At 58.6% G+C, this 10,883-nt stretch overlaps 2 protein-coding genes across 2 annotated transcripts in view; one reads left to right on the forward strand and one right to left on the reverse strand.

Moving 5' to 3' along the window:
- Positions 1 to 1,030, forward strand: part of WARS1 (tryptophanyl-tRNA synthetase 1) — a 29,485-nt gene extending 28,455 nt beyond the window's left edge. The window contains exon 10 of the mRNA XM_007944602.1: positions 863 to 1,030. Coding sequence (XP_007942793.1) covers positions 863 to 1,030 — 168 coding nt within the window. The remainder of the gene's footprint in view (positions 1 to 862) is intronic.
- A 999-nt stretch (positions 1,031 to 2,029) lies between these two features.
- SLC25A47 (solute carrier family 25 member 47) lies at positions 2,030 to 9,134 on the reverse strand. The gene is made up of 6 exons (XM_007944603.1): positions 9,107 to 9,134; positions 7,112 to 7,155; positions 6,737 to 6,808; positions 4,239 to 4,421; positions 2,868 to 3,183; positions 2,030 to 2,310 (listed from the first exon to the last, which is right to left on the reverse strand). Exons 1-6 carry the CDS (start codon positions 9,132 to 9,134, stop codon positions 2,030 to 2,032), a joined length of 924 nt encoding a protein of 307 aa, XP_007942794.1.
- Between the last annotated feature and the right edge of the window lie 1,749 nt (positions 9,135 to 10,883).

Genomic DNA, 10,883 nt, shown 5'->3' on the forward strand with positions numbered 1-10,883 from the left:
GCTCCTCCTGGTTTTGTCCACTTTATGGGCCTGTCTGTTTGGCTGAAAGGTAATCTCCGGGGGTGAACTCACTTTTTTCAACTTTTTATTGTGATTTGGGGGAGTTTACAAAGCAAATTAGTTTTCCACTCAGCAATTCATAAGCATTTAGTTTCATGACCCTGATTGCAACCCACAATTACTCTCACTTTAAAGAGGGGGCAGGATGAGTCCCTGTAAAGGCCCCCCAACTTGGAGGTTGTGAGGCTGGGAGCTGACAGGGCGCAGGTCAGTGATGACCGCCTGCCAGGCCCTAGGGAGCCAAGGCCCTCTCCCAGGACACGTCCCTCAGTAGCACCTTGGGGCTGAGACCCTGATCCTTGAGTGGTCTCCCAGAAATGGCCCACGCATCTGGGGCTGGGATGAGTTAGGACCTTGTGCGCAGGGCGATGTTCAGCTGGATGAACTTACGGAACGCACCACAGGCTCACAGTCACTCGTTCATTCCACACCCCGTACTGTGTGCCAGGCCCTGGAGCTAGGACACGGACACCAAACCAGACATGCGCTGCCCTTAGGAGCTCATAGTCAGCCCCAAGGAGCACCATAGCAGACACCTAGGAGCAGCCTGGTGGGTCAGGCAGGAGAGCTTCCTGGAAGAGGTGGCGCCGAGATGAAGATTCCTAGCAAAGAGCACAGTGTATGTGGGACAACCAGGAAATCGTGTGACGGGAGCAGGACTAGGACAGCAGGTCACCCGACAGTTCTGGGAACAGGACAGTGTTTGTTCTGCCAGGGCTGGAGGTCACTCAGGCCAAAGGCCCAGTCAAGGTCAGGTCCGAGGGGGCTGGGCCTGTTCTCCTGGTGACCCCTCTCACCGCAGCTTGGTGCCCATCGCTGGAGCTACGTGGTGCAGGGGGAAGCTGGGGTCTTGGAAGCAGACACCAATCCCTTCCTCACCCCTGCCTTGTGGTGTGACCCCTGCTGGAGCCAGCACCCTCATCAGAGGTCGGCCCACGCCGTGAGGGCTGTCGGATGCCCGGCTCAGTAGTGTTCAAGGTGCACCCAGAACCTTCCCCGCCCCCAGCCCTCTCTGGAAAGGCAGCTTAAAGCCAGCGGTGTGGGCCAGGAGGCACCAGGGCAGCAGGTAGAGCTGGCTAGAGCCAGCTTCGCTCAGGATGGGGACGAGGCGTGGGTCAGAGAACCAGGGGGACGGGTCCCCCTGCCTATTGAACAGCCCCGGTGGCAGGCTCCGTGGCCAGCTCAGGCCCCCAACCCAAAAGGCCTTCAGGGGAGCCAGAGAGAGCCAGGCTAGGCTTCCGGGTACCCATGAGCACAACAGGAGTCTGGCCATACAGGTTCGGGGCCCTCTGGGCATGGGCGGGCAGCCTTCACGGGGCAAGGGCACTCAGGCAGCGGGTCCACAGACCGCAGAACCACTCCACTGAAACCCTCAGAAACATTTCCAGCAGCTGACCAAGCCTTCAGGGCACTCACCCCAGGTCCCCCACAGAGACGGAGGCCCAGGGGATATGCCTGTCCCCTCTGCACCGCCCAACCAAGGAGCAAGTGGGCCTGCAACCCACAGCCCCGGCGCCAGCCCAGCTGGGCCTCATTCTCTTGTGTGTGCCCTACTGGGATGGGGGCCAGTGGGACAGACCTTGAGGGCCTGTGAGGATGAAGGGGTGGTACGTGAGCAGCCCAATAATAGCGCTGAGTGCAGTCAGTGGGTAGGGGGGTTGAACAGGGGGCCCCATAAATGCATGGCAGTGAGGAGGGGGCTCTGTGGACGGGGTGGGTGAACAGCGTACACAATACACAGCGGACCACACCCAAGGCCCACTCCAACTGGGCTCGTGTGGCCTCAGGCCAACCCCAGGCTGCTGGAAGCTCAGCCCTTCGCCTTCACCTGGTGGGTGCTGGGCTCTCTCTGCTGGAGGAGCTCCAGCTGTGCTGGGCTGTGGTCCCGTGGGCACTTACACTCCACTCTGGCTCCCTCTGGCTCCTCTCGAAGCCGCTGTGGGCCGGCCCCTGGGGGCGGAGGGGCCAGCTATGAGAACAGGCCGCGGGCCAGCCTCAGCACGGCCTCGTAGGTGACAAAGACCACCATGTTGACAGGGAAGGCGCGACAGCAGTTCAGAACCAGCCCTTTGAAGAGGACCCGGGGCCCCTCCTCCCGCACACTGGTCACCACACAGTGTAGGAGGCCCCGGTACCGCCGCTGGCCCCGTCCGTCTGCCTGCAGGCGCGACTTGATCACGTCCATGGGGGTGGCCACAGCCCAGGCCAATACCCCTGCACAGCCACCGGCCACCAGCACCCCCAAGACATCTGCAGGGAGAGACCCACAAGCACCTAGGTTGGAAGCCACATGGGTGCCCAGGGCATAGTGGAGCCCCAGGGAAAATGAGGTTTGGGAGCCGGCAACGTGACTTGTCCAAGGCCACGCAGTGACTGACATAGCCGGGCTGTCCTGCCTTAGTGTTGTCTCCACGTGTCCAGAGGGACCATTTTACAAGCGAGGGAACTTCAGGCTCCCACCCTGGGCTCACCTGACTGCCACTATAACATGTTGTTGTTATGTGCCGTCGAGTCAGACCTGACTCACAGCGACCCCTCCTTGGCTTTCCAAGGCGGTATCACTACTGAAGTAGATTGCCCAACTTTCCTTCTGAGGAGTGGCTGGTGGGTTTGAACCGCCAGCCTTCTGGTCAGCAAACGCCTTAGGCACTACGCCACCAGAGCTCCCATCTCTCTCCTCTCAACTTCCCCTGGCCTGAGGCCCCCACTCCTGCCCTCCCAGGCCCAACCCTAGGCCCAGCCCTGGAGTCACCTGGCTGGCTGTGGCCCCACCCCTCCTGCCCTCCCAGGCCCAGCCCCAGGCTCACCTGGTTGGCTGTGGCCAGCGGGGGTGAGCCACTCACAGAGGATGGCATAGGACAGGAAGTAGGTGGCGAAGGAGTGGCCATCTCGGAAGAGAAGGGCCGAGCTGCCTTTGTAGAGGCCCCGAAGGCCCTCCTCACGAGCCACCGTGGTCAGGCAGTGCAGTGGCCCACGGTACTTGGGCCCAGGCACTGGGCATACAGGTGCAGGGGACACGGGACACATGGGTGCAGTTGAGGACCAGGAAGCTGAGAGACGCCGCTGCTGTGTCTGCGTCTGCAGGCGGACCTTGGCAACCTCAGTGGGAGAGGTCAGGAACACCTGGAACAAGAAGGAGGTAGGAATCAGATGGTCCCCACCACCATAATCCTCATCCTGCCCATGGCAACGTGAGGGAGCCTGGGTCCCGCGAAGCTTGCAGGTGACCCAGAGGCCATGATGGAGCAGGGTTCAAAACTAACCTGCCCCCAAGGCCAAAGCCAGTGCAGTCTTCAGCAACACACTCTCTCCTAGGACAGGGAGTCAGGTTCTGAATGTATTCAACAACAGAATTGTTGGTAGCATGATGTCACTGATGACATCAGCTGCCCTTCTGTGGGTGCTCATACGTGTCAGGCCTCCTGCTGGGGCTTTACACCCAGGATCTCATTCAACCCTCACCATGTTTCTTGCAGAAGAAGAGACAGAAGGTCAGAGCGGCTCCAAGGTCACTCCGCTAACGAGAGTCAGAGCCAGTCACCTGCGGCATCAGCTGTGTGCTCTCACATGACACTGGGCTTCCCTCAGAGCCTCTGGGGTGGCCCAAATCATTCTGAGTGCTTGTGGTGTGTGTCTGTCTCCACCACTGGAGTGTGAACTCCGTGAGGGCAGGGGTGTTGGCTGCCTCAGGCTCTCCTGTGCCTTCAGTCGCGAGCCTGGCCGGGCAGGTCTCTATGACTACTGGTGAGGATGGGGAATACCCGGTCGGTCCTGCTGATCGTCAACTTCATGTTCAGTGGGACCTTCCCAGAGTGGCAAGGGCCACAGGGACTGCCCACCCTGGCCTGGGCTCTCCCAGTCAGCTCCATGGCGGCTTCCAGATGACCTCCTCTCACTCTGGGGCCCATGGCCCTGATAGGGAGGGTGCGGGGTCCCTTCGGTCGTTCCTCTGTCTCCCCACAGGACCGTGCTTCACTGTCTGGCTGGGACCCCAGCTGTTTGCCAGCAAGAGAGGGCGCCTTGGCCCAGAGGGGCCGCAGGTCCTCATCTGCAATTCCCCTGGCTTACTGAGTAGCCTCAGCCCAGTCTCTGCCCTCACTCAGCCTCAGTTTCTCCACAGGACTTCTCAGGCCCTGTCACCCTCCCGGAGGCCACACCCTGCCTGCACCCCTACTCACACGAACGAGGCCAGAGGCACATCCTGAGACCGTGATGTCGGCCTTGGCGGGCTTGGCATCAGCACTCCCATACCGAAGCCTGCAGATGTGCGAAAGGCAGTGGCGGTAGGTGCCGAAAGACACGGATGAGACCAGGGACACGGTGCACACAGGCAGCGAGAGGCCCCTGTAGAAGCCCAGCACCTGGTGGCAGATAGGACCGACGGCAGGTCAGGCCTAGGTCGAGGCCCAGCCAGGAGGGGCTGCCCAAGGACCCTGGCCTGGGCCCCAAGAGCCAGCCTCTAATCGCCACCCTGCTCCCGCCCTCAAGTCAGTCACTGCCCGAGAGCCTCAGACTTCCTCAGCTGTCAGGTGGGGTCAAACACCACCTGAGAGGGTGGGGACTGAGGAGACGACACGGATCAAGGCCAGAGGCCCGGCTCGAGAGAGCGTGCGGCACAGGAGCTGCTTGGTGACAGGCCGAACCGGGTGTAATGTTGCTAGTTTTCACTCGCTCTCCCCTGACCCACACCCAAATCCAAGTTCACTTCAGCTAACCCTTTCAAGGCTGATTTATTTTCTGCTTTTAATTTTTTGTTTAAACTAGGTGTTTTCATTAATGGAAGGTATTTTGAATGGAAAAAATTTTTTTTTTTTTTGAGATAATATGGGTTTTGATACAATTGTTGTTAGGTGCTGTCAAGTTGGCTCCAACTCATAGTGACCCCATGCACAGCAGAACGACACGCTGCCCGGTCCTGTGCCAGCCCCACGATCCCCGCTAGACCTGAGCCCATCGGTGCAGCCACTGTGTCAGTCCATCCCGTTGAGGGCCTTCCCCTTTTTCACTGACCCTCCACCTTACCTTACCCTAGGAGCTCTGGTAGCGTAGTGCCTAAGGCATTTGACTGCTAACCAGAAGGCTGGTGGTTCAAACCCACCAGCCACCCCTTGAAAAAAAGGTTGGGCAATCTACTTCCACAGTGATACTGCCTCGGAAACCCAAGGAGGGGTTGCTGTGAGTTGGGCCTGACTCGATGGCACATAACAACAACTCCACCTTACCAAGCATGACATCCTTCTCCAGGGAATGGTTCCTCCTGACAACATGACCAAAGTAGGTGAGACGAAGTCTGGCCATTCTCACTTCCAAGGAGCATTCCGGCTGTACTTCTTCCAGGACAGATTTGTTCATCCTTTTAGCAGACCATGGTACCCTTAGTGTTTTTCTCCAACACCACAACTCAAAAGCATCAACTCTTCTTAGGTCTTCCTTATTCATTGTCCAGCTCTGAACCTCTGAATAAGAGGTGATTGAAAACACCATGGCCTGGGTTAGGCGTACCTTAGTCCTCAAGGAGACATCTTTGCTCCCTCAGCACTTGAACAAGGTCCTTTGGAGCTGACTTGCCCAGTGCTATGAGCTCTGGTAACATAGTACCTAAGGCACTTGACCAGAAGGCTAGCGGTTCAAACCCACCAGCCACTCCTCGGAAGGAAGGTTGGGCACTCTACTTCTGTAGTGATACTGCCTTGGAAACCCAAGGAGGGGTCACTATGAGCCGGGGCCAACTCGATGGCACATTACATATGTCGTCTGATGTCCTGACTGCTGCTTCCATTGGCGTCAGCTGTAGAACCAAGCAACGTGAATTCTTTGACAACCTCAATCTTCTCTCTGTTTATCGTGATGCTGCTTACAGGTCCAGTTGTGGGGATTTTTGTTTTCTTTATACTGAGGTGTAATCCATACTGCAGACTATAGTCTTCAGTCTTCATCAGGAAGTGCTTCAAGTCGTCCTCACTTTCAGCAAGCAAAGTTGTGCCATCTGCGTATCGCTGGTTGTTAATAAGTCTTCCTCCAATCCTGATGCCACATTCTTCTTCATATAATCCAGTTTCTCAGGTTATTTGCTCAGCATACAAATTGAATAAGTATGGGGGAAGGATACAACCTTGACGCACTCCCTTCTTGATACAATTAGTGGGATATATATGTCCCAAGAGTCTCTGGTGCTGGGTTTGGTGAGAGGAGGCCTTCAGAGTCACACAGTTATATAGGCCCCAGCAGATGGCAGAATGCACTAAGAGTGGTATAGCAGCTTCCCACTAGAAAATGTAGGCACTGTATGTCCCATGGGTCATGAGAGGGTTAATGTCCTCAGGCCCTTCCTCTGATTGGCTCTGAGCTGGACCCTGGGGACCCTGATGACTTGACCCAGCACTGCCTTCAAGGGACGCCAACGCGGAGGGGACAGAACTGCCCTCCGTGACTTCCAGGCACCCAAAGCGCCATCTTCAACAGCTCATGCTCACCGTCTGAGCCCCCGTGTCCTGCAAAGCCCCAGCTCTGGGCTCTAAGGGGCCCATGTGGTTGGTGCAATTACTCCTATTTTGAAGGTGAGAGAATTGAGCCCCCGAGAGGAGCAGGGGCTGCTCAGTAACACCTGGCTATTGGTGAGTGCTGGCCTTAGGCCCCCACGCTCCTTGCCCATCCTCCAGCTCTGACCCACACCTACCCGCTCTCGGTGGTATGTGTCTCGGACGCAGTGCCAGATCCCTGTGTACTTTGGCTCCGTCTGTATCCTAACCTGTGGGAGAGGTGGGCTTCAGGAAGGGATGGCTCAGGCTGAGGGCAAGTCAGCAGGCCCCGGGGAGTCACCCTTGGTTGTGGGCACAGCAGAGACTGGGAGCTCCATTTAAGATAAGACAACTGAGGCCCAGGGTGAGAAAGAGGGACACAGGGTCCCAGGGACCATGGGAGCCACTGAAGGTGCTTGAGCAGGGGAGGACCGGGTCTGACTAGCATTCTAGAAAGGTCTTCTGGCCTTGGAGGGCGCCCTGTGCCCAGCAGGGCCCTCAGAGCAGGTGGCAAGGGCTGGCGATCACCAAACCTTCACTGTGTCCAGGGGGTAGCCCACAGCAACACCACAGACACCTAGAAGGAAATCAGAGCAACCTGGTGAGAAGGTGGGCCACGGAAGGCCACATGCTTGAGCCCATCCTACAGAGGAGGGGACGTGCTCGTGGCTGGGCTCCGGGGAAGCAGACGCCCCAGGGTCCCGGTTGTCTGCACACACCCCATTAACTCTGGCAGCAACCCCACATTACAGATGAGGAAATGGGGCTGTGCCGGCTGGAGCTTCCCCCTCCCCGAGCCGGCGGTGTCTTGCTCTGAAAGCCAAGGGCACCTGCCCTCCTCGCTGGCACCCTGTTTTGGGAAAGCTTTGGGCCCAGCCCTCCGCTGGGTCACGTTTGCTGCCTCCGGGCCAGGCAGGTCAGCCCCCACTCTCAGGCTTCGCTCTGCGCAGGGTCTGGCTGTGAGCCAGGAGATCACTAGCCATTTCAGCTGTGGAGCATTTGGCAGGAGGCAGGGCGAGGCACGGCCTGAGCCAGGGTCCAGATGGGAGAAAAACAGGGTCACACCAGGGCCCTGTGAAGAGCCAGCACTGACTGGAGCCACCAGTTTGCGGGGACAGAGTGGCATGAGTCCACACTTGGCAGAGAGGCCTCGATGCCATGGCCAGCTCCCTGGACTAGGGTCTCTGCTGTGTCCACACACCGGGCCAGGTGCCATCTCCCCATTCCTTTCTCCCTTCTTGACACCAGGGCCTCAATGTCCAAGCCCCCAGCACCATGGGGGAGGCAGAGAAAAAGCAGGCAGGACCCTGGGGTCTCACACCCGGAAGGGGGCTGATGAGAGCCCCTTGATAAGGACTGTGGGGGCTGTGCCCTATTTACTGTACCCCAGGACCAAAAGAATATGTGGGATCAGAGAAGAACAGAGTAAATAAATGAGTGAAGCAAGTGACTGACTGACTGAAGGACTTGGGTAGAATTACTCTCCTTGAACCTCTCATACAGCTCACCAAACTCCTACTCATTCGTCAAAGCCCCACCACAGAATCACCTCCCCTCAGGGCAGCCTCTGTGCCTTCTAGCAGCATGGTGGTCAGAGCCCTTATCAGAGACCCCAGAACCAGAGCTCCTCAAGGGCAGGGCCCAGGGCCAGACATGCAGGAGGGCCTTTTTCACCCAGGCCTTTTTCATCCACGCTGCCCTCAGGTGCTCTTCCTGGCCATGTGACCTTGAGTAAGTCAAGACCCCTTCCTGAGCCTCCTCCTTAAAGGGCTAACGTTCAGGCAAGTGGCCGGCCCTGCAGAGCAGGACCTCAGAAGTGAGTGTGACCCCGTTAGGGAGCCAGCAGGCTGCTCTTTGCACAGCTCTCTCCTCTCCTGCCCCCAGGCTGTTTCCAGCAGTATCTGTGAGTCATTGCTCTCTTTCCACAGACAGATAAGGCCCGGCACCTTGCCTGAGATAGCATCAAAAGCCTGCAGGTCATGGCTGGCTCCTGTTTCCCAACCAGCCCGTTTCTGTGAGCGAGTGGTCTTTTACAACGAGCCCTTCCGGGAGGGAAAACAAAACACACAAAGACTAGTCTCAGAGCGGCCCCCACAGGCCCACGAGGCTGGGGCTCGACCAGGGCTCCCCGCTCAAGTCCAACAACCCTGCTGCCTCCCTGTCCCCTGCCTCCCCAGACCCTGCCCCCTCTCCCCACCCTCTCGCTGGGCCCTCTTGCCCCTTCTCACGGCTCAGTCATCCCTCTGCACGCCAGCGACTCCCAAGCAGCCGGGTCCCCCCGCTCCAGGACAGCTGCCAGGCCTGACCCCCAGCCCTGTCCCAGCCTGTCCCCCGACTGTCTCCTCTACCCGTCCTACTACCTGCACCTGTGGCCTACACCAGGACTCACCACTTCCTCAGGGAGAGCTTCAGAGCCCCCACAGTCAGGAAGGCCACCCAGCCCTGGGGCAGGGTGCCATGTCCCCCAGCCCCTCTGGTGTCCCCTAAAGCAGCCATCTCCCATGGCCCCCCATCCTTGTCTCTCTTACCTCCAATGGCTCCAGCAACAAAATCCATGGACAGTGTGATGGGGGCGGGCGGGCAGCCCGGGATCTGTTTGCCTGGGAGAGGGCTTCAGCCACCTCCGTGGTGGCCCTGGCAGCTCTCTGTCCGCTCCTGGCAGGTCTTAAATACCTGGGGCAGGGGTCAGAGGGCAGGCAGCAGGCAGTTTGCTGCCAAGTGGCCACGAAGGCAGGGGGGTCAGTGCCCATGCGCCAGGCAGCTGGACGCCCTCCCAGCTCCCAGCCAAGGGCCCGTGTCCCAGTGCCCAGATGTCGGGAAACTAGGCGAGAGGCCACGGGAGGTGGCGGGCTCCCAGGAAGTAGGAGCTGGGCTGGGACAAGCTAGCCTCTCACAGCCCCAGCCTAGGCCCCGGCCCTGTCCTCTGGGCCTAGTTCACACCCCGAATTTGCACAGAACTCCTGCCGTGGGGGAATCCCTCAGAAAAAAAAAAAAAAAAATGACTGCCATCGAGTCAGCCCCGACTCATAGGGACTCCTCCTTGGGTTTCTGAGGCAGTATCTCCACAGAAGTAGATTGGTCAACCTTCCATCCAAGGAGTGGTTGGTGGGTTTGAACCGCCAGCCTTCTGGTTAGCAGTCAGATGCCTTAGGCACTATGCCACCAAAGCTCCTGGGGGAGTTCCAGGTGGTACAAAGGTGAAGCTGTTCAGCGGCTGCCCAAACGTTAGCGGTTCAAATCCACCCAGACACCTCAGAGAAAGGCCTAGAGCTCTGCTTCCGGAGACTCAGAATCCTAAACCCCGTGGAGCTCAGCTCAGAGAGTCGCCAGGAGTCAGGGCTCACGCAACGTCCGCTGCCTTGTTCTGCCCACAGAACCCCCAGGGCTCCTTGCGTACTCATTCAACAAACAACTTCTGAGCGAAGGGTGCACTGAGGCATATAAAACCCACTCCCTGTCCCCAAGGGGCTCCAGTCTAGTAGCAAGGGAAGGGGACACAGGGCCCACAATGCGCCAGCCACCCGGAGCCCCTGGGAGATGCCCACCGCCGACCCTGAGCCCTTCATACCAGCCCAGTCCCATTTCATCATCTCCTTCCTCAATCCACAGTCAGGTTGGCCTCAGCTCTGAGTCCCCACCCGGAGCAAGCCACTCGGCAGGGTCTGGCGAGGACATGCTGAGTGGCAGGGACCCAGCTGTCCTGACCCCACTGCTGGAGGCTGGGCCTACCACGTTAGCCTCTAGCCAAGTCGTCCAGGGCAGTCCTGAAGAAGCCACACCAATGCAAGGTCACTCACATGTCTGCCCCCTTCACGGTTTACCAAACCCTCCTCCTTCAGAGGCTCACAGCCCGGGAAGGGAGCGAGGGCAGGGCTGATGCCCCCATTTTACAGATGGAGCCACTGAGGCCGAGAGACGGCCATGTCTAAGGTCAGGCGACAGGGCTGGAACGTGAGCGCCAGGTGCCTCTCTCGTGCCTGGGCCGTCACTATCATGGGTCCTCACGGGCTCGGCACTTGACCCTTTACAAAGCCCCCAGCCTACAGCCTACATGTGAGCCACACTGCAGCCTGGCGAGGTGCCGCAGGGGACACTGAGGCTTGGGGAGGCTGTGCCTGTTGCCCCCCCTAAAAAAACCCACCAACCAGCTCCATGAGTGGACTGACTGTGCCTCAGGGTGACGCCGTGTGTGTCAGAGCAGAGCTGTATCAGGGAGTTGGGTTTGTTTTGATTATTTGTTTCTTGTCAAGAATGCACCCCAATTCCACAGAGTCGAAGTGGACAGGTCAGTGACGCTGATGACGT

The sequence above is a fragment of the Orycteropus afer genome, unplaced genomic scaffold (genome assembly GCF_000298275.1).
Source record: "Orycteropus afer afer isolate SDZICR_OR568_19922 unplaced genomic scaffold, OryAfe1.0 scaffold00128, whole genome shotgun sequence".
In the NCBI taxonomy this organism is placed as follows: domain Eukaryota; kingdom Metazoa; phylum Chordata; class Mammalia; order Tubulidentata; family Orycteropodidae; genus Orycteropus; species Orycteropus afer.